Source organism: Astatotilapia calliptera, chromosome 7 (genome assembly GCF_964374335.1).
Source record: "Astatotilapia calliptera chromosome 7, fAstCal68.1, whole genome shotgun sequence".
Taxonomy (NCBI): Eukaryota; Metazoa; Chordata; class Actinopteri; order Cichliformes; family Cichlidae; genus Astatotilapia; species Astatotilapia calliptera.
Window position 1 is genome coordinate 33,989,897 of NC_137428.1, and position 22,761 is coordinate 34,012,657.

The 22,761-nt window shown below is 40.4% G+C and overlaps 1 protein-coding gene across 2 annotated transcripts; it reads left to right on the forward strand.

Annotated features, from left to right (window-relative positions):
* Window positions 1-2,276: 2,276 nt before the first annotated feature.
* On the forward strand, window positions 2,277-14,990 carry adra1ab (adrenoceptor alpha 1Ab). 2 transcript variants are annotated; one of them, XM_026174333.2, is made up of 3 exons: window positions 2,277-2,470; window positions 5,756-7,038; window positions 13,602-14,990. In XM_026174333.2, exons 2-3 carry the CDS (start codon window positions 6,123-6,125, stop codon window positions 14,051-14,053), a joined length of 1,368 nt encoding a protein of 455 aa, XP_026030118.2. In that variant the 5' UTR covers window positions 2,277-2,470; window positions 5,756-6,122; the 3' UTR covers window positions 14,054-14,990. The 2 variants fall into 2 exon arrangements, with proteins under 2 accessions (XP_026030118.2, XP_026030119.2); XM_026174334.2 differs by having other exon boundaries at window positions 5,838-7,038.
* The last annotated feature ends 7,771 nt before the right edge of the window (window positions 14,991-22,761 follow it).

The following is a 22,761-nucleotide window of genomic DNA, read 5'->3' on the forward strand; positions in this document are numbered from 1 at the left end:
GGCATCAACACCTCTGCTGAGTGAAACTAATTTTTTGAGAAGATCTGAAACAACTGCAAGCCTAGTTTCATTATTAAAACATGTTGTGCTGTGCTCAGCAAATTTGAAGCTCATTTTAAGCCTGTGCAGAGCCCTGATTTAGTAAAACGAAGTTTGTCATCACACAACCATTAAATAGCTTTATGGTCAATCAAAGTTTTTTAACAGCAGGTTGCAATATTCATCTACTGATTGTTAGGTTCCACATGCAACACAATCTCACAGCAGTACGTGAAATGCTCACAAAATTGAATCTATTATTCATTTCCCTCGATACAACCCCTAACTTTTTCTTTTCTTTTTTTTTTACAGGAATATGAGTTATTTATCAGCATGGCCTCTGCTGATCTGTTGCATTGTGTCCTTCAACACAGAGGTTTTGAGGATGGAAAAAGTCCATGTTTGGATGCTGAAGGAATGGCAGAGGCCAAAGTCATTGTTTAAGCCCTACAGCAGAACCGTTACTTTTTCACTTAAGTTTTGTTTCAAGTCCATTTTCTTCATTTTAATTTGATGCTCGGTTATATTTAGGCACCTAAACTAATCAGACTGAAGTAAAGTGGGTTTCACTTTGTTCAAGGCTCTGTTTTCTTGGTTAGCTGGGTCTGCACTCGGTGAGCACTCAAAAATATACAGTAACAGGATCATGAAGTATTCTCCCAATTTCTCCTGTAGAATGATGGTCAACTTTGTGTACACAATAAAAGAGACTGAATTTGTGGGACTAATTGACCAGCACTTACGGCATGAGACCAGGTTACGATGTAAATGTTGAGGTGTCCTTTGAAAAAGAGATTTTCAATCTTTTACTTGGACAAATAGTGTAAATAATTGCAGAGCCAAAGAACAGTTAAATCTCTGGAGCTCAACACATTGTAGCTGCTAAAACCACACTCTCTGTTTTTAATTTGGATAACACTAAATGACTAATAAAAGAAGAAGTTCTCATTTTTAAGGCTTTCAACTGCTGTTGTTTTTGGATGAGCTCAATCAGCACAGACCCCACTAATTCCAAACAACAAATCACTTGTTGTCATTGAGCAAGGAACAAGCCATGGAGGTCAGTCTAAGGACAGTGTAAAAAAAACAAAAACAAATGTGTGCTGAAAGCTGCAACGAGCCCATACGCAAGAAAGATCCATACACTAGATCAATACACACAGTGGCAACAGACATATGAGACAACTCTGTCATGTGAAGATGAATGCATCATCCCAGCATTCAGGACAGGATTGTGAAAAAAAAATCTCTAAGTGAACAGAGCTGCCTATGCCCTCAACAACATCTGAGACACCTGCGGTCAAGCTGCTCAGCCATTGGAGAATCCATAAATAACTCAACCCGAAACAATAATCTGAGAGAAGAAATAAGCCTATTTGTCATCCTTGAGGTATTATTGATGCACTGGACCTCTCCTGGCCCCACTAAGGATTCTGCCTCACTACATCTAGTATATCTCTGCAAAGCAAAAGACAAGCACCACCAGGATCAAGCCGGTCCCTTCAGTCTCTGGAGAACCAGAAATCCATCATCTTCTCACTGGCAAAAGTCCTTCACAAATGTTTCAGGCAGCTATAAGAAAAACAAAGTATGCAGACACCTTTATCAAACTTTTGTAAGCTTTTGGCCCGGGGGGGGGGGGGGGTCCGCTTCGCCTCTCGGTATAAATTAATGCCGATTTAAACAAACAAAAATTCAAATGTGGACTCGTCACTTCATGAAACCTGTTGCCACTGATGTTCAGTGCAGCCCTTGTGTAACTTGGTTACACAAGTCCTTTTCTCCCTGTTTTATATCCCGGGATATAAAATATAAAATGCAAGTTTTGGCTCTCTGGTAATCACCAGAGCAAGGCTATCTTATGTCTGTTGAACTCTCTTTTCTTTAGCATTTTTCTTAGATCCAGTGAAATAAATATTTAAAAAGCTCAAGACTTTTGCACAGTACTGTAGCGTTTGTACAGCAGCATAGCTATAAGCACAGCGGAATAAGACATATCAAAATAGTCTTTGTTAGGATCACTTTACTTGTTAACAGTAGAAAAATGCAGTAAAAAATAACAGAGTTATAAATCTTGCTTTCTGAAGCCTAATGAACCTTTTGAAACGACGTGTAATTAGTTTCACAGCTCAGTTAGCTCGCTTTTACCGGGCCACACGCACGTGAACGCGGTTACCTGAATAAGCGTTAAATTTAAATTGAACGGCAATTAAAAGGTGTGAGCCGCTCGGTGAGGGGGCGGGGTCTGGGAGGATCAGGTGGGGTAGTCCACTGTGACTTTATTTTTCACCAGAGAGAGCAGGAGGACAGCAGGAGGGAGAGAAGCACTTGACTTTGCTTTCCGTGCTGTCTGCGGCTGACACTGTGACAAATGACATGCTTTCAGAGAAAATTAGCTGAATTCCGGTGAGATCTGCGCACATGGATGAAGGTAAGACTTTCACCCCCTCCCTTCTTTTTTCTTGTCCATACTCCTGCTTACTGTACTTCACAAACTGAGTGGCTTCCAGTCATCAGAATGGATCATTGTGCTTGTTTGTGATTATTTTTAACCATGTGAAGGAGGCGGTTATTGTCTGGCAGGCCACATATAAGCACACTGAGAAAACTGCTTTATTTCCGTTTAGTAATGATAATCCAGGCAACCTTTTAGAGAGTTTATGTTTTCTGTGCATTTAAAATATGTAACGAAGGTTTATTATTAGAAATGAACGCAAATAAAAGGCATGCACAGGCCATATTCATTCAGAATATGTGGAATATTGAAGTGAATATTAATAATGCAAAGAAAATGATGAATGGTTGTAGCTGCATAAGGAACGTGCTTTAAAGCTCAGGAGAATTCAAAGCTTTGGTCCTCAGGGATGTATCTTCCATTAAATGATGACAAACACTAACAAAAATCACTTCTTCAGGTGGATGAAAAGGAGATGCACTCACATTATCCGCCCTGAAAGGCTGTGTATGTTCAAGACTAGTGGAATGTAATGATCGGGGACTGAATTATGAAACCCCCCCCCCCCAAGAGAATAAATAGCAATTTAGAAACTGACTTCAAATGTGCAGTGATTCATCACGGTAGTGCTCTCTCCTTCAGAGACCTGACACAAGCAGTTATGTTACAGTGTTTGCAGAAATGATATATGAACTCTACCGAGGCATTCACAGGCATCTGAATCAGTCATAAATTCCATTTTTCTTTTATGTGATATGGTGACCTGGAGGAAACATGTTCAAGATAAGCATTTAACATCCTTGATTTTTCTTTTCTCCCTTTTCTCAGAGCTGATGTTCTGGAGAAATATTACATTTCTTTGTTTGTTGGACATAGAACAGATCTAAAGTAATTAGATCTTTGTGCAAATGTGAGCATTTTCTCACTTCATCATAAGTGATTTTTTTCATGTGTCCTTGTGGGAGCTTGTGGTAACAAATTTTCCAAATTAAGTTCATTGAATACACTCTCATCAGTCTGCAAATCATGCACCGAAAAGCAATAAATTAGTTACAGGCAAGCAGGTTGAAAAAAGTGCATCCTTGATGATTAGTGCCTAACAAAATCTAATAAGTCTGTAGGAATGTGTTTGACATGATGCAGAGATGTTTGCACTTTACAAAGTGTAGCAAACTCAATTGCTTTCACGGGACTTCATCTGCTGCATTCACAAAACAATATCAGGACAGTTAATAGTAAGTTGATATTGTCTGTGTTACCCTTGTGATAATGAGACCATCCCATGCTAGGAACTGCTGTTCTGATTTAATATACCCATGGTCAGGCTACATTAAGTCAGTTAATATGCTCACTAATATCCTATCTGTTTAAAAAACAAAACCCTAATTATAATTCCAATTCTAGGTTTAATTGGCTGACTTGTTTCCATTCGGCAAAGGCCGCCCAGCTGGAGGGGGAACAAAAAAGTTTCTTCAAGGACAACATACAATCTTTCCAGGAGCTCTGCTAATGCAATAACCTGAGTGAGCCATCTTTGGATTCAGATGTAAATTAGATTGTAATGATGTTCACTGATAGCTTTTAATCAAATCTTATCTGCAGAGAATGATGGACGTGTGCAGTCTCAGTCTTTGTTTTTGCTTGCTGCTGGACAACTGAAGGAAAATGCCCTTGGGAGCTGAGGCTGTGGTTATCGCTGTCTATTAATCTCTACAATATTTTCGTGGTTTATTAAATGGAAAAAGGATATTCGACTGGCAATAATATAAAATTGAGAGATGCAGAAAGTCCTTTTACTAGATATAATCAAATGAATATGAATGCTCCCAAAACAATGATTAAAGTATTCTTTTTCTCGTTGTTATTATTATTGATACATGCTTTACATTATCAGCTAACATCAAGACAACTGTGTGGCCTTGAGGCACACAAAACATTGTGCGTGGTTGTAGGAGTACTGCATCACATTGTAGATATTGGTAATCTTGTTTCACCTATGTAGAATTGCAACTGCTGCCTCAGGTCAATGTAAATATGTTTGACATCCTTCCATAGTAACAGTGGTCCTCGAACACTGGTGGGCTGAGGAAAACAAAACAAAAAAAAGCAATCTCTCCGTGCAGGCGCGACACCACACTGAGAAATCTTATTACAACCAAAAATGTTAAGATATGACCAAGATATGTTTTCACCACCTATCAATTCCCCCTCCGGCCACTGATGTGGAAATCCCAGCATCAAGTGTTTATTTGGGTGAATTTCGTTCCGCCTGGCAGTGGGACGTGCGGCGAGTGAAATCCTTTGATCCCGCACGAACATGTGACAAGCATGACTCTTCTCTCTGAAGGCTTTATCACGGCCACTTTCTTTTATTCTATGCTTCGCTGGTGCTTATCGCGCTCAGTGACATCCCTGATCTAAAACACGCTCACTGCGAGTGGTACTGAGCGGGACTATCGATGGCTGAAGCCTTCACTGGGGTAATATAGTGCCCTCCTCAAGGTTCAATTCTTGGCTTGTCATCTGGTAGATGAGTTAAAACCCTGATTAATGACACAAGACCTCTGAGGGAGGGACTTTAAAAAATGATCTCTGTCTTAATTTATCTTTAAGCTCTCTGAATGTTTGGCTGGATTTCTCATGATGCCACAAATGATTCCCACCCCCCAAGGATAATATTCCTGCTGTGTTGTCCTTGTGTTTGCCTCTTTCTTAATGGATGATATCTTGTTTCTTTATATTTTCTTTTCTATTATAATCCTTACCACAGTTACTTTTCAAGAACACCGCCTGTGTAAAGACATGTTTAGCTTTAATCAGTCTGAAGGTTAAACAAATATCAGGTATAAATAATGGGATGTTTTAATCTTACCAGTATTTTCTTGCAGAGCCAACAAAACAAGAAAACCGCACTGGGGGGGGATTTTTGTTTTGGTTTTTTTGAATGAAAAAGAAAACTGGGAATGCTGGGCTCAGGAGCATGCTCTCTTTTCTCTACTGCAGCTGTAATAAAGGGAGAAGAATTTGCACACAAAGAGGCTGAAAGAGGCCATTAAATGATGTTTTTACCCTTTAATCATTATACTTTACAATTTTACATTTAATGTGCTCTGTCTTGCATCCTCTGTTTTGATTTGCTCCTACGCTGTCAGAGAAAGAATAGCACTTAAAGCAGTAATGAGCTCGTTTTGGGTATTTATAAAAGTCTAGGATTATGAATGTGTTGATAAATTTCCTTTATCTCTTTTCTTGTTTTAACAGGTAAAGCCTTTTCGTTATGGCAAGACATGACACCCCAAATCCATCTGTGACTGCCACTTGAGCATTTGTCATTTTTATTAAGCTTTTCCAGACTAAATATGGCAAACTGTGGCAGTGTTACTCTTCCAGCATAAGACGTTCTGCCAAGCAACCCTGGCCACATGATCACTGGAGTGCTGGCAAGAGCCACTGTACCTACAAATTAACTGGAAGAGCAGTTTATGCAGCTGTAAAAGCTTTTATCCTCTGCGCTGGGAGGAGCGGAAGACGGCAGAGGGTTGGAGCTGAAGTAATTAAAGAACAGATGTGGCATGAGTGTCATCAATTTGCAAGACACTTTACATCTTAATGCAACCAGCAGATTACAATGTTTCCTGCAGAGAACATGAGTGTTTATTCTGCAGCAGGTCTTTGTCCAAACTGCAGCTCCTCCGCCCACCCAGAGGTGGATGTAGCCAAGGCAGTCGTCCTGGGGATGGTGCTGGTGGTCTTTGTAGTGTTTGGGGTCCTCGGAAACATCTTGGTCATCCTGTCTGTGCTGTTCCACCACCACTGGCGCTCTGTGACACATTACTTCATTGCCAACCTGGCAGCAGCAGACCTGCTGCTCAGCTCTGCTGTCCTGCCCTTCTCCGCCACCTCAGAGGCTCTCGGCAGGTGGGTGTTTGGCCGGTCCTTCTGCAGCGTATGGGCCGCCCTGGATGTCCTCTGCTGCACTGCCTCTATCCTCAGCCTGTGTGTGATTTCTATTGACCGCTACCTGGCTGTCAGCTACCCCCTGCGTTACCCCGCTATAGCTACCGGACGGCGAGGCCTGACCGCGGTGGCTGCTCTCTGGGGACTCTCAGCAGCTATATCTGTTGGCCCTCTATTCGGCTGGAAAGAGCCCGACCCAGAGGACGAGACAGTGTGCCGAATTACAGAGGAGCCTGGCTACGCCTTGTTCTCAGCCTTAGGATCTTTCTATATACCACTGGTCATCATCCTGGCCATGTACTGTCGTGTATATACCGTGGCGAAGAGAGAGACCAAAACCCTGAGGAAAGGGAGGAAAGGAAAGGGGGTAGAGATGGAGGGGGTGATGCTGAGGATACACAGAGGGAACGCTGCTCAGATAGGGAAGCAGGAGGGTGACGAGGGGACCGCAATGCATAAACGCTCCTCCTTTTCCCTACCAAGGCTGCTGAAGTTCTCAAGAGAAGAAAAAGCAGCCAAGACTCTTGGCATTGTCGTTGGATGCTTTATTATGTGCTGGCTGCCTTTTTTCCTGGTTTTGCCCATCGGTAGGTACCTTCTTACCTCCTCTGCACTGAAGCTGACAAAGCCTCACTTTGTAACACTCGTGTTCTTCTTTAGGTTCAAGGCACACACCTAAGCATCTGCTATTCTCAAAGAGAAATTCATCTTTTGTTGCATACTGAAGGACATTTACTGCTGTTTTAGCTACTAAAAATGTTCCATATAGCATCAAAAAGTTGGAGAGCAGAAAATAGTTTTTTATCAATATATACACAAGAGAAAACATGGTATTTTGAAATGAAAAAAATACACAAATATTTATATAATATTATCACGGCATTTTCAACCTCACTGAAGGTTAAAAATGCAGATGAGTTGAAATTGTCTTTGTAAAACAAGTTTTGTATGGATGTACCTGTGTCAGATGGCTGGGTGGTGAAAACACAAAGAAAGAGCCTTGAAAATGTTCAACAGTCTGTGTTCTTTTTCTTTGCTGCTAAAGGTTTTAGTACAACAAAGAAAAAAGAAATCAGACTAAAGATAAAATAATCGAACTGGAGAAAACTTCATTACAGCAGTGGTTATGCTAAATGGGGATGCACACCATTTAGTATTTGGGTACAGCCACTGCAGCATGCGGCTTTATAACCCCTCCCACTTCAATAAATAACACTTTAGCAGTATCCACCTATTACCCAGAAGATAGTTAACCCTAGAATAGACTAGTAAATGTAGCAATAGAATGAAACCTACTCCTATATGCCACACTTGTAACGTTGGTTTAAGGCAGGTTTAAAGAAGAGGAAAAATATAGTATAACTTGTTTTGGAGAATCTAAAGTCTGCTTATCATTAATTATTTTTGGAATTAATTTGCTTGTAATAGAGTTACACCTCAGTTCCCTTAGTCTGACAGTAAGTGCATTACTTTTTTTTTTTTTTTGTTTGATTGGCAGGTTTCTTGGAATATTTTGATTGCAAAGATAATGAAAAACTTGACATTTCCAAGCAGGAGACTTAATGTGATTCAAACAATGTTGATTTTTTTTTTTTCCTTTTAGAAGACTATAACTGTAATTTTAGCATTTTCACAGAAGCCCCATTGAATGGAAAAGATCTGTCAAGCATGAATTATTCTGCTGGTGTCCATCTGTAGATATGGGCTGAGGATAATGTGAAGAAGCTCAATAAAAGGTGAATGTCCATTCAGTCAGATATCCTCAGCTTTATGTGTAAGAAATTTTTCCTACATTCTCGTCAATGATGGTGACAGCAGTGATGCTATCACAGATGTAAGAGAGGACAGAGACCAACCGTTGTGAGGCTCTATCTAGAAATCTTAATTGCTTCTGAAATAACTCTTACAGCTTGACTGAGATAAGTGATCGTTGGAGTGGACCGGCATGTTTTTAAGAATACCAGTCAGTCAGTATTTACCTCCCAGGTCACAGATGGTGAGATTCACGCTGAAAAATCTATTTGGTTACATAAATACTAATCTTATTGAAGGCGGAACCCAGCTACGATAAGAGACGTAGGAGACATGGATGAAACACATCATCTGGACAAATAATATACGTGTTATCGTTTTCAGTTTTTTCTTTGCAGTGTGTACTTTCATAACTATCCATATAACAGACACAAGGTATAATCCAAGTGCAAACAAAAGGCCTTTTATTCTAAAGACTAGATGTTCATGTCTCGGTTTAGTCAACAATCAAGTCTTTATATACTGGGATTAACACATCACAATAACTGTACCCCAGTTATCATAATATGACAAAACAATACCAAGCCAAGGTCAACTACCGTAGTTAGTTTTTCCATGTTGATAGAGATGATATCAAAGATTTACTATTTTCACTGCCCTTATTTTCCAACTTTTATGATCATTTCTATGCCATTGTTGTTTAACACAGGGCTCTAGACTAACTTTTTGACATGGGCGCACCGGTACGCCTAACTTTAAAAACTTGGGTGTACCGGCACAAAAGTTAGGCGCACTCAAATTTTTCAACCGCATCACTTAACACCGCAGTTTTACATGTGCACTTTCTTTGGGGGGGGGGAGGGGGAGTCCATACAGACAATATTAATTTCTAAATTATTAACTAACAAACTTGTGCTTAAAGTGCTTTGTCAATATTGTAGAAAATGTTAAAAACTTAATCATCATCTTGGCCTCCTCTGACGACCTGTTTGCTGCTGTCTGCTGCTGAAAGGCCGTGGGGAGAGGGGACACTTGGGCAGTGCATTTATTGCAGCATATAATGTGTTTTCTGGATACACTGTGCTTTTTCAGCATTCAAAGGTTGATGACACCGTGTCAGAGCACTGGCTATGAATTTCAGACAGATCAGGCCTTAACAAAAAAGTTGTCAATAGTTCTTTTCATCTTTTCTTATTACCCACAGCTACATCCACTTCTCTCAGGCCTAGGCTGCTCACTAGGGCTGGGTATCATCACTGATTTCTATAATCCATTCGATTCCGGTTCTCAAAGTCCTGATTTGATTCAATTTAGCCTCAGACAGTCAGAAATATTATAATTCTGATCATTTATCAGTACTGACTTCATCAGAATTGTGAACATCACAGCAGATGCCTTTGTGTGAAAGTAACTGAGAATAAAACACAGGAAAACATGAAGGAGATTTTCCTGGTCTGGCTTTTTATAGCAGATAACCTTAAAAATATTCTGCAATTTTGCATAATTTTAAGAAATTTAAATTTCTTCAGTATTGAACAGCAGAAATTAGGCTTTCTTGTCCGAGGTCATTTAAGTGAAAAAAGAAAAAGCGCTGTAAACAATGGTAGACTGGTGGGTAATAAGTGAATGAATAATGCAGAAAACAGATTTGAGACGGGAAACTGTTCCTGAAGTACAGAGAGAGAGAGCTGTGCAGGAAGTGTGATTTTTATTGTGGTGTAAGCAAAACAGCAAAAGTCAGAGGGAATTCATGACGACATTGATCAAATGTGAAGCGCAGTTTGCTGCTTCTTTTGCTGCTGGCTCGGCGAATTTTGGTTGGAGAGAGACAAAACCTGCAGCTCAGAATCAGCGCAAAAAGACGTAAACACAGAGCGGACCCGACACATCAGAATCGCTAAGCTCCGACAGCGTGTCCGTGTTCGGGCCGTCGGGTGAGAAAGCCGAGAAAGACAAAGCTGATTCTGATGCGTCGGGTCCGCTCTGTGTTTAGGTCTTTGTGTGGAATCCGTTAATGAATTGATATCGCTTTATTCAAGCTACTCACCTCTCTCTTCCACCTGCACTTTCAACTGGACCACGGCCAATCAGAGAGGTCCCGCCCCTGACTACCTCTGATTGGTTTAGTCCACGATAGGGGCATAATGTGTGTCTGTTGTTGACCACACGGAGAGTTGCAGAGATTTTTTTTTTTTGTTACCGGATCATCTGGTCGCACAGGTGCGACCAAATATTTATTTTTAGAGTGCCGCACTCTAGGGCCCTGTAACATTAATGTTGAAACATTTAGTCAGTAGGCCTTTTCTCACAAAAGTAAATGATTAATAATAAATAATGATGGCTGAGTTCCATTCACCTGTTTTCTTTTCAGGCACTTGCTATTATGGCTTACTGGTGTTCGAAAATAGAGCTATTAATGTTAGTACGAACACGTGTGCTCCTGCAGTGACTGTCTGTTAGGAAATAACAGCTATTAATGAGTCATTTGTTTCTCAAAGCTAATAAACTGTGACAGATTTTTGCACAGTGCTATTGCCCATCTGCTTATAATAGGGGGAACGTAACATTAAAGGGCTCTGCACTATTGGATTAAACAAACAAAAAAAGACCATAAAACTGTGATGGGCAGCTTTAACAGCTGCAACTGATGTTGTTTTTATCTTGTGTAAGTGCATGCATGCATGCCAACATGGCAAAATGTGATCCCCGTGACACTTGCTGCAGTGGGAACTACCACAAATACTTTGGCAGGTGTTAAAATCTCTTTGGAGTTTGTCTGTGTGGTAGTGTGGTAACCCTGCAAGGTGTCAATTCAGGTCCACTGAAGTTATGACAGTCATTTTCAGGGGGACAGTAGGAATTTTCATGGTGGCTCTTTCACATTTGCCAATATATTACCTTTAGATACAATAGCAACAGTCTTTTGGGAACGGCAATCTGTGCGTCACAGTCCCACTCCAATGCAATAATTAAGTCTGCATAAAAAGCAGCTGAATCATCATATTTTAAAGATCACATGCATATTTATCGCATCCTTGAACGGTGTGCTAATCTTAACAAAACTTTGCACATCATCAAACATACAGCGATTATTAATATCTATACTGCATGTTTTTCAAAAACATTTGTTACAGCTCTTTTAATTTTCATATATATTATGTTCATTTCATGTTATGTTTTATATTTACGTTTGTGTCACGTTTATTGTACACGGTCCATAAAATTTGTATCCAGGTTTGAATTTTGTTCGAGTCACTGCTAAATACAACGTGAAAAAATGTAAAAGTACCCATAGTTTGCATAAAATTGGTTGGTGTTTTGGTCTATGAAAACAACATCAAGCAAGCTCTTTCTCCTTCTCTACTCTGCCTTGATTCTACTGGCCAAGTTTCTTTAAAGGAACATCAAGAAATTCAATTATAAGCAACAACACAGACCAAATAAAGCACCATATTGGAGCAGAAAAGGCTTCAGCTGTGAGCTGAAATGGAAAGAAGCAAACTACTACTCCCTCCCCAATGAAAGCTATTATAGATAATAACTAGCATGAGGCTTAATGGGCTGTAATGCCAGGAGGCATCCTCAGTCACCCTGTACCCACCTGAGGCAGCCAGTCACAGGAGGATAGTTATGCATTTCAACTGAGACGGTCCGTCACGGCTCACGGCACAGTGTTCATTCAAGCTCTGAGATTCACAGACTGAGGGTTTGAAAAACCACAAGTATATTTTTTATTTATTTTGAATTGTCCTGAGCCCCTCAGATCAAATGCTTGGTTTTTTTTTTCTAAACCATTTGGTCACCAGCCTTTCACAGCAGCTGCTTCAATAGCAACTATAAGGGCACTCGGGGAGCATTCACCTTTGCTAAGGCCAATAGTCGGATTTTTTGTAATACAAACATACATCATACAAACACAAAGGTCAGAGTGATACAACACCAGAGGGGCAACATCAAATATAAACTTGCACGTTCACATTATGACAGCTGCTTTCCTTTTCCAGCCCAGTCTGTGTAACAGGTACATTAGAATTTTTACAATTAAAGCTGAAAAATTACATGAACACTGTGAGAGAAACCAAGATGTTTCCCAAAACTTAACAGATTAGTTTTGGTTTCTAAACCTGAATGATGCCTGATTGCAACCAAAAGTTATGTCGATGTCAAGAAAATTTGATTTGGCCACATTCCATGAAATGTAACCATTTAAACTGTATTTCTCTAATAAAAACACATGGTAAATTAACATGTAATTGAAATGCTCAAAGTCAGTGTTCTGGGCATAAATATTTACTCTCTAGACTCTTTGGCCAGAAGTTTCTAGAACACTTGGTTTCAAAGCTACATCTATAAAAAAGAAACTGTGGACCCAAAGCACACAAATCACAGATGCCTCGTTACTGCTAAGTTAATAACTGGAATTTAACACAACAAAACTCAAGCAAAAGCTTTGTGGACAGGGTGTACCACACAGCAAACCGCAGTATTTGTCAGATAAGTTCGTTTAAAAAATGCTCCAAAAGGCACCAGCAGTACAAATAGGGTCAAGGTTTAATGATTCAGCTACATCGAGGTAAGGCCTAACATCCACGCTCCTAAATTAAGGTATTAACAAAATCCAATAATAGAGTAATGTGCTCTGAAGTTTGATGTTTTTAAAATGGGATTCTGTGGGGATTGATTTGCTCTTGGAGCCAGCCTCAAGTGGCCACTGCAATTTTTGGTAAATTGGCATTGGCTTCATTTTTGAGCTCCAGAACTTGGCCTAAATATAACTGAGAGAAAAACACAGCACCACACAACAAAATTAAACTAAAAAGCAACTTAAAATAATATAAATAAATGGTATAATAAATGTAAGCCTTAAAGGAGCAGGTAAAGAATGAATCTACTCTGCAGGATTACACCGCTGTAATGTATGCTCCCCTCATGCATGCTCATTTTTTCAGTCACCCGATGTTGGCAAATGCCAGAATAAATGAATAGGGGAAAAAGCCTAACCATTTCACAGATTTACTGCCTTTTTAGTTCCAGTACAGTTATTACACTTGCCCTTTTTCTTCCAAGATGCCATTTTAAATTATTCATTATTTGTTTTTTGTTTTTTTGTTAAGGGACGAGTCAAGATCATCCACTTGGGAAATGTTTTATTTATAAAGCTGGAAATGTGCGGGGACGTTGTCATGCTGACAAATAAAAATATCTGTTTCCAGAAAGTTGTAATTATACAAAAACATGAATAAATTGAAACCACGTGAAATTAGAGAATGGTTTAATCTTGTCAGATCCATGGGCTTTCGATATCTGCCTTTATCTAGGACCTTGAGGTATTATTGCTCTCATTGGTGTGCTTTTTTATTCATTTTCTGATTTGAGGTTCTTTCTGCATCTTTGCTAGGATCCATCTTCCCATCCTGTAAGCCTCCTGAAACCATCTTTAAAATAACCTTCTGGCTGGGTTACCTCAACAGCTGCATTAACCCCATTATCTACCCGTGCTTTAGCCAGGAGTTCAAGAAAGCCTTCCACAGCGTGCTGCGTGGCCAGTGCCTGAGAACTGCTGTGCCGACTACTTCTCAAACCCTAGGACACATCACCACCCACTCCTCCGACCCAGGCCCAGTGCAAGAACCTGTCACCCTTTCTTCACTGACTTGCTGTAGAGTGCTGTCGACCTCATCCTCATCTGCTGATGGTGTAGACCAATCTCAGAGTGCACAAGGCCAGAGTAAGAGTCTTCTGAAGGCATGGTGTTTCTCAGCAAGTCAAACTCCAGTGCCAGAGAAGGCCTCCAACAGATCTGCTAAGGTCTTACACCTTTCCCTCGGCATTACAGGAGAGGCTGTTTGACAGCTTTCACTTCGACATCTATGTAAAACTTTTACATATAATTATATTTCACAGAGACATTAGAGTGCAGGTCTAGCCAATAATGGCTTGAGCTTTTGATGGTGCCTCGTCGCATGACACGTCATTTGGAGAGCTAGTAAGTAATACTTGTATTCTCACAACAGCCACTACTGAGCTTCACTTGAACGGGGCATTAAATGTCAAAATTTTCGAGAGGAGCTTTTCAGCTGCCAGCAAGTAGGAGCCTGTGACTGTCCAGCAAGTGAATTTTGGAACAGATGCAAAGCTCTTTTGGTTTGAGAATGCAAGTTAAAGGCCCTTTTGGCAAGTGTCTAGGATAGAAAGTATAACCATCCCTGAATGCCAAGGAATAAACGAGATAACAGAAACTTATAGAAACGCTATTGTAAGAGAACTCTGGAGACATGATATTTTTTGAATATTAGTGGTATTTCTTCAGATTGCACAAAAACCCTTAAGGGTGAGATACTCAAAAGTCATGGAAATAATTAGTATTCAGCGAAAGCTTTGAGAAAGCGTAAGATAGAGGAGGGTGTGTGTTGCATGTGTGACCTTTGCTTTAAAGAGATGAAACAATTTCCTAAAAGAAAAAGTTGAAAATTGCATTCCTTGGTGAGTACTGGGTAAAAAAAAAAAGGACATTTTTACAGCACAGCACAGTTTACAGATTTAAAGTGGAAGAGTTTTGCTTTGCTGTTTGTTTGGGTTCTTTGGAAATTGTGTTAAAAATCAGCTTTCAGTGTTTTACAGCATTGCTTGTGTGAATACTGGCTTCCTGCTGGTGTACGACTTGTGCTTTATTCTGGTTATTTAAAACTGATGCACGCGCATTCAAAACTGCAATGGTTCTTCTCATCTGTAAGATGCATCCATAAGGTTTTTTGTGCAGAAGGACTCTAAAATGAGCTGACAAAAACTCAGGCTTGATGTGCATTATTACCTCATTAAAAAGAAGCTATGGCTAACATAAGAGGCATTTCTCTGCTTACACATCCAGCAGAGCAACCTTACCATCCTCTAACAATGTGTTTTACTGTCCACCTGATGAGTGAAAGTCTAACAGTAACTCTCATTTTAGCTGCGTTTTGCTGTCTAACAAATCCTAATTAAAATGCCTGTTTAATAGATACCATCAGCCTGGCCTTTGGTGCAGGGCCAGAACAAAAACAATGAGCCAAAAGAAGACTGAATCTTTGTGAGCCAATTACATTCCAGTTCCTAGTGCAACAATTAAGTGAAATCAATTTTCTTCAACTCAGATGTAATTTGAGACATAAGTGGCAGTTACGTTACCAGTCGTGATTAAGTTAGCTGTGTGACAGAGTATGAAAATACAAAGAAAAAGTGTGTGGGAGAACACAGCTGTGAAGTGTGCTTTAACAATGTGCCTGGAATCATTTGGACACATTGGAGAGTTTACTCCTTGTGTAAAAAAAAATCTAATCAAATCAAATGAATGTGCTATTTACTGATCAAATTACCTATGTTATATCTCCAGCAGTGGAGGAAAGCTGTTATCATTGAATCCAAAATGACCCTCTTATAGATGCACTGTTTGCCAGTGACACTGCCATAATGGTTTCACATTTTAATTAATCGACTTACAAAATTCTAAACTGGTAATGTCAGAGGACAGGATACCAGATCTCTATGTGAATTAACCCCACCCCTAAAAATACCCTGTGACAGAAAAATCTTATCACTGAATTTCCATTTGTTTGACTCAGGACTGTCAATATTCAGTTTGCCTGGAATGACCCCCCATGGCCTTTACTAGAGATGCACCGATTGAAATTCTCCTGGAGCATTCCAATGTTGTAGCTTATCGAACAGTAAGTTTCATGATTTTCTCTTTTTAAAATGTATGCATCATTAATTGTGCCCCTGTTGTATGGCACATTTTACCTTAAGAAATAGAAACATGACCATTATATTTATATGACAAAACAAATGTCAGGTACGTATATAATTGTCTGGCTTATTTATTGTGATCAGAGGTTTAAATATACTCATCATGGGCATGAATACCATGATGAGTACCATGGTAATTTGAGTTGTTTTTAACTCTTTCTTTAAGCTGTTCTCTTTCCAGGGTAAAATGATGGTACAGCACACATCTTTAAAGACTTTCAAAAATCGGTTGTGGATTTTCTCTAATCCACACAGGCTCAAAATTATGCATCCATGCCTGCTAATGTTTAGTTAATTGTCCCTTAGCAAGTTGCACCTCTGCCAGACACATTTGGTAGCTATCAACAAATGTCTGGGATAATTTGTGCTGGATATTTGATCTTCTTGGCAGAGTTGGTAGAGTGTATTTAAACTGATGGGGTTCCTGAGCCTTGGTGCTTCCTGGGTTGGTTCTAAGAGTGACAGTTTAGGTCATCTTCCAGCCCTCAGATAAGTGGTGACACAACAAAATAACTCATACTTGTTCTGATTATTGATAAATCTACTGAGTGCTGTCAAAAGAGAACAGTTCAGAAATGATTACAAATAGAAATATCATGGCATTGATGTCTATGACATGTGTATCTAAACCTCTGACCACAACTGTAAATTCAGCAGCTAACAGGACATCAACCCTTTTCCTCTCTTTCATTTCTCTTGTAACAGCTTTGATCCTTTGCTCATACTGAGGCTTTTGGTTTGTGGCTGGCTCTGGGGACTGTATGGCTTTAACTTTTTCCACTTTGCCTCTCTCGGCTTTGACCCTGGCCAAATGATCGGTGCATCTCTAGTGTTTACTTTAATCACTTCTGCAATTAAATGCTTTTTTAATGTTGTAAGTTTATGAAATGCCAACATTATCCTGTCATCAGTACTTGAAACTGTTAATGAATTATTTTGTATCACATCAATAACTGAAAACTTTACAGCGGTACTGCAGTTTAATTAAATTACATTGCATGAAAGTAAAAAGCAGCAGAAAACAAATACAGAAATAAATAACAGTCTAAAAAAATGAATGCTCTGAAATGAGCATTCTGTGTCTATATTGAAATTGAGTTTAAATCTGTTCATTAACTAAAAACCAGTTTATAAACAAACAAAATACATTCCTGTGTCAAGATAAGCTGAATTCTTCATTCAAAAAAACAAAACAAAAAAGAACATGTTGTGAGCATTGATTCATACCTTTAAAATGTGCTTTGGGTGTCTTATCTTCTCTAAAAAGTTGTTATGTTTTTTTGTCTTTTTTTAAACTATAAATCCTTTGCTTCCTTGAGTTATAAGTTGTTTTTCTTCACAGCATTCGGATTAAAAAGCGTTCTTCTACCCTACAGACATCGTAGCAGTGATGAATACCTGAGATGAGCTTATCTGCAAAACGCAGACTGTAGAAAGAATTCCCAGAAAACAAGCGATTTGTCATTTAACAATAACCTAAGGTCTGTAAGAGGAGTTTCTTTCATCCTGCTTTGCTCTCAAGGATTTCTGCTGTAACGTCTCTTGTTTATTGTCCAGTAGCTCTAATTTTCAATAACAGCATAAATATAGAACACGTATTCTTATCTCCATGGCTTCACTCATGTTTCATTGTGAAATCAAACTACAGAGTCCGTCCTCACATTTCTCTGTTTTGTTTAAATTCACATCTTTGGACTGCGGGCACAGCCTCGAAAACTAATGACTCATAACACAATATCACTGCAAGACAGGGTACATGGAGAGGGAGAATCATCACACAGCTCCTTTCTGGGTGAACGCACATCCACGCCCAAGTGATTTGTGCCCATCCATGTGTGTGTGTGTGTGTGTGTGTGTGTGTGTGTGTGTGTGTGTGTGTGTGTGTGTGTGTGTGTGTGCGCGAGGAGCAGCTGAGTGGTGTTGCGTCTGCATCCATCGGTTCCAATGTTATTTATGGAAATAAATGCATCAGATTCCTATTAAGCATTCACCTCTCGTTTTCAAAAAAGGAGCAAAGGATTCAAAGAGTGTTGCAGCAGCTGTCATATTTAAGCAAACAGTGTTGTGATAAATGGATCCAGGCTTCCATTGGGGAAAAGACAAGCTTTAACCTAATCAGTTGACTTAGCAAAGTGATGTTTCATTACACCGTGTGATCATGATTAATAATGTTGAGCAGTGAAGCACAGCAGGTGACAAGAATTGTAACTTCGAGAAGTCAAAGAAGCCTCAATTCAATGAGGAAAGTGTCGTTTGTGTTAGAAGACTTCGCAAAAACTTCTTCTGAAAGGCAACTGTTCACGAGCTGGGGTTCCACCAAGTCACCAAGCATAAATGTGTAATTTTCATTAGACTATCAAAAGCATTCCCATGGAATACATAGCTTATAAAGCATGAGCGAAAAGTTTGCACAACTCCAAATCCAAGTAAATGGAAACTCTCATATTCAAAATATACTCAGGTGCAAGACTGATATCTCTGCAAGCGGGCGGAAATGAGTAGCTTACTTGAAAAATGCAAAATCACCCCCGTTCTCTGCGACCTGCTGGAGCAGGGGGGCTAGGAGGAGGAGTTGGCCGTCCGACTGCGGTCTGGAGTGTGGAGCCTTCCTGCTGCTGCGGAGTCGGGGCGGTCTGCCTCCCCCCACCGCAGGGAAAAGGGAAACACCACCTGGGTCTGGGTGCAGTTCCCCCCTCCAGGGGCGGGGGCACCTAGACCCGGTTTGTAGAGTACGCTTGGGGAGTGTGATCGTGTGTACAACGTCTCTTTATGTCTGTCTCCACGTTGGTTGAGTGTGGAGTAAGTGCATATGAGAGCATGAGGGTGGGAATGGATGTTTGTATCTGTGTGTGCCTGTATGTCTGTGTCTATATGTCAGGTTGGGTGTCAGGCGCCACCTCTCTGGGGACATCTCAGGCCCTCCAAGGTTTGGAGGCCTATCTCCCCCTACCACCACTTCCCCTGCCAGTGGCGGACCCCCTCAGACATCGGTGCGTTGGTGGTTCTTTGTGTCCGGGGATGGGCGTCCAGGTACACACCGGCTCACTCCTTGGCGGCCGCTTATCGGGGCCTGGAGCCTGGGGCTCGCTCGGGCCACTTCGGAGGTGGGGTGCCCCCGGCCTCTCGGCCTGGGGCTCGGTCACTCAGGCGCAGCTGGCTGCCGGCGGAGCTCACGGGCGTGTCACTGCAACTCCCCCTGGCTTCTGCTCCGCGGCTGCTGAGTGAGCCCTCATCTGGGACTCTCCTCAGCTCTTTCTGGGACAGTGGCGCAGCTGCCCCTCTGTTGGTCTTCCTTGGTCTCTTGTGTTCTGGGGGCCTCTGGATGTCTGGAGTTTTGATCTCCTCCACACCTGCTTCAAGCCCTGGAGGACGGGGCTGTGGCCCCCCCCACACCCTCTAGCAGATCATTACATGAAGGAACCTTTTAAAAAAACAAGCGCGTCCATGCTCACAGGTGTACACACGGGTGATCACACCCACAAACTACACCCTTTTTGGCTCCTACCTCAAAGCACACTGTGTTCTGTTGATCTTATGTGCTGCACAATAATGTTTAATATTTAGTATTTACTGTCATATTCTCATATATCATTGTGATGTTGTTTATTCTATTACTCTTGTTCTCTTCTGCTTGCTTTCTTTTTTCTTTCTCAGCAGGTGATTGATATATGCATTTTTTTTTCTCTGCCCGTTCTGTTGGTTTTTGTCTTTTGCCCTTCTCCCCCGTCCCTCTTCTCAGCTGTTTCTCTTTCCCTCTTTCTTTCTCCCCTTCTTTCCCCCAGTCAAGTCTGTCCCGTATTCAGTAAGTGAAAATAAAATAAACAATAAAAGGTGAATCAAATGGACCATTACGGCAAGGCTGGGATGGTCAGTTTGGTAAAGTAAATCCGTTGGGCATCTTTCTTTGCCTTTAGACAACAATTCTGATGGCAAAAGAGCCAAACGGGACAGGCCAAAAAAAAAAAAAGAAAAAAGAAAAATGCAATAACTGGCACAAGTTTTGCTGTTATAGTTGCCAGAATTCCCCACTGTGTTGTTTAGTTGAATCATTTTCTGTCTCATTGAACGCTTAGATGATACTCTGCAACACGAGAGGTGACGAATTCTGCCTGCCAGCAGAAATTAAATTGGACAGAGTTGTTTTATTTTATGGCTCCCTGAATTATATGTTATTAGGTTTTGGCCAAAAGTCAAATCGTATGCTAAAGTTTCTTCCTGTAGCAGATGCTAATGTTTTTCTTGGAGTTGGAGGATTGCATAGCAGCTGGCCAGATAATTGAACGAGAACTGCTCTGCAGCTTCATTTGTTGTGCCATAAGGAATGTAATGTCCTTCCATCCTATCCAATTTTCGAGAGACTTTTTCTAGTTCAAGTATTAAAATTAAGAGCATGAAAAATATTAATCAAAGTGGATGTGAGGGAAACTTGACACATGAGCCCAGACGATGTCACCAGCTGTACATTATACATTCATCAGGTAAACACATGCGCAACTCCAAATAAATGCTAATATCTCATTGTTTCCATGCATCAGTGAGTTTGTTTTGGAGTTTCTCTATTAGTCCAAACTCAATAATTGCAGTGTAAAAAGTAACTAGATGTGTCAGTGAGTGTTTTCATCATTTATCTAGCATTGCAGTAGAAGTGGAAACTTGCACACACTGCAAAAGGAACAGGCCCTGAGAGCCAGTTGACCATTAGCACATATATTGCCACCCCTGTTGTCAAAAGCAAAATCACAACTATGATTGGTCCCAAGCCCAGATAAATGGGGAGGGTTGCATCAGGAAGGACATTGATGTCCAGAGCTATAGCAACTACGGAGGAATAAAGCAGATGAGCCATACCATGAAGCTCTGGGAAAGAACTGTTGAAGCTAGGTTAGAAGAGAGGTGACGATCAGTGAGCAGCAGCATGGCTTCCTGCTGAGAAAGAGCACTGCAGATGCAATGTTTGCTTTGAGGGTGTTGATGTAGAAGTACAAAGAAGTTCAGAAGACGCTGCATTGTGTCTTTGTGGATCTAGAGAAAGTATATTATTGTGGTACTGCATGAGGAAGTCAGGAGTGTATGTGTATGTGTTTGAGGGTGGAGCGGGACATGTATAAGGATGATAGGAAGGGCAGATGGATTCAGAGTGGATGTGGGATTACATCAGGGACTGACTCTGAGCCCATTCTTGTTTGCAGTGGTACACAAATGAGATCAGTCACAAGTCTCCATGGACTTTCTGCTAGTATATGTTTGCAAGATGACAGTGTGATCTGTAGTGAGAGTAGGGAGCAGGTGGAAGAGAGCCGGGAGAGATGGAGGTATGCTCTGGGGAGGAAAAAAAGTCAGTGGAAGCAAGATGGAATACATGTGTATGAATGAGAGGGAGACATGTGTAGCAGTGAAGAAAGAAGGAGACGTAATGAAAGTGGATGAGTTTAAATATCTGAAGTCAGCAATCAAAACCAACAGACAGGGAACAAGAGGGTGGAGCAGGTGGAGATGAGTGTCAGGGGTGATTTGTGACAGAAGGATAGCAGCAAGAGTGAAAGGGAAGGTTTAAAAGATAGGAATTAGACCTGCTATGTATGTTTTGGATATGTTGGCGGTGGCAAAAACACAGCAGGCAGAGCTGATGATAAGATTTTCACAGGGACTGATTAGAAGTGAGCACATCAGAGTGACCCTAACCCGATTAACAGTGTTACTAACGTATATGCAGAGAGAACATCAACAAGCAACACATAGCTGAAAATCCACATAAATATTGTTGATCTGAAGAAAGTTTTACATCAAATGTGTGATTTACTGTAAGCTCTACAGACAACCTGCGCATGAAGGACCTAACACCTGCTGAATATTGTGTAACATCATTTAATCTCTTGATTTTTAAAGTTACAGAAACATATAATAATCACAATCATCATCACAATCATAATAATCATAATAATGGAATCTCTGTATGTATTCTCCCGTCTGTCTGTCAGTCTGTGTGCTCTTTGCATTCCTTAACAAGCAGCCATCTGATCCATTTTGCTGAAATGTAAAGAAAATGTGATTTAATGGGATGTAAACTCATGCTGAAGCAAATGAAATATCAAGTTTTAAGTTGCCTGTATGTGAGGTGGTCTCTCACTCTCTTTCTTTTAGAGTAAAGAAAGGTAGCGTAAGGGTTATTAAAGGTATATTAAATTGGACAAAGTTGTTTTATTTTATGGCTCCCTGAATTATATGTTATTAGGTTTTGGCCAAAAGTCAAATCTTATGCTAAAGTTTCTTCCTGTAGCAGATGCTAATGTTTTTCTTGGAGTTGGAGGATTGCATAGCAGCTGGCCAGATAATTGAGGTGGTCTCTCACTCTCTTTCTTTTAGAGTAAACAAAGGTAGCTTAAGGGTTATTATAGGTATATTAAAAATCTTCATGATCCTGACCTCTCCTTTTAAACATAAAAGAAGTATTTCAACTTGTCTGTGCTCGCACCAACCTTCAAACTTAATCCAAAAAGAAACACATCTAATCTTCATGCATGACTTCTTTTTAACTGATTTTAACTAATTTTGTTGTGCCAAAGTAGGAACAAACATGAACTTCTGTGTTAAACTGATCCAAGCCACATGTCAAGGATCACCACCACAGTACACAAGCCTGAAAATCGTCCATAAAGTCAGGAGTGTGTCCAAGTGCATGCTCATCATTTGCTGACATTCAAACATGCACCATAAATTGGCAGAAAAAGAAAAGATGCCAAAGCATTGAAGCATTGCCATTGTTCTCTTGTTTAGTT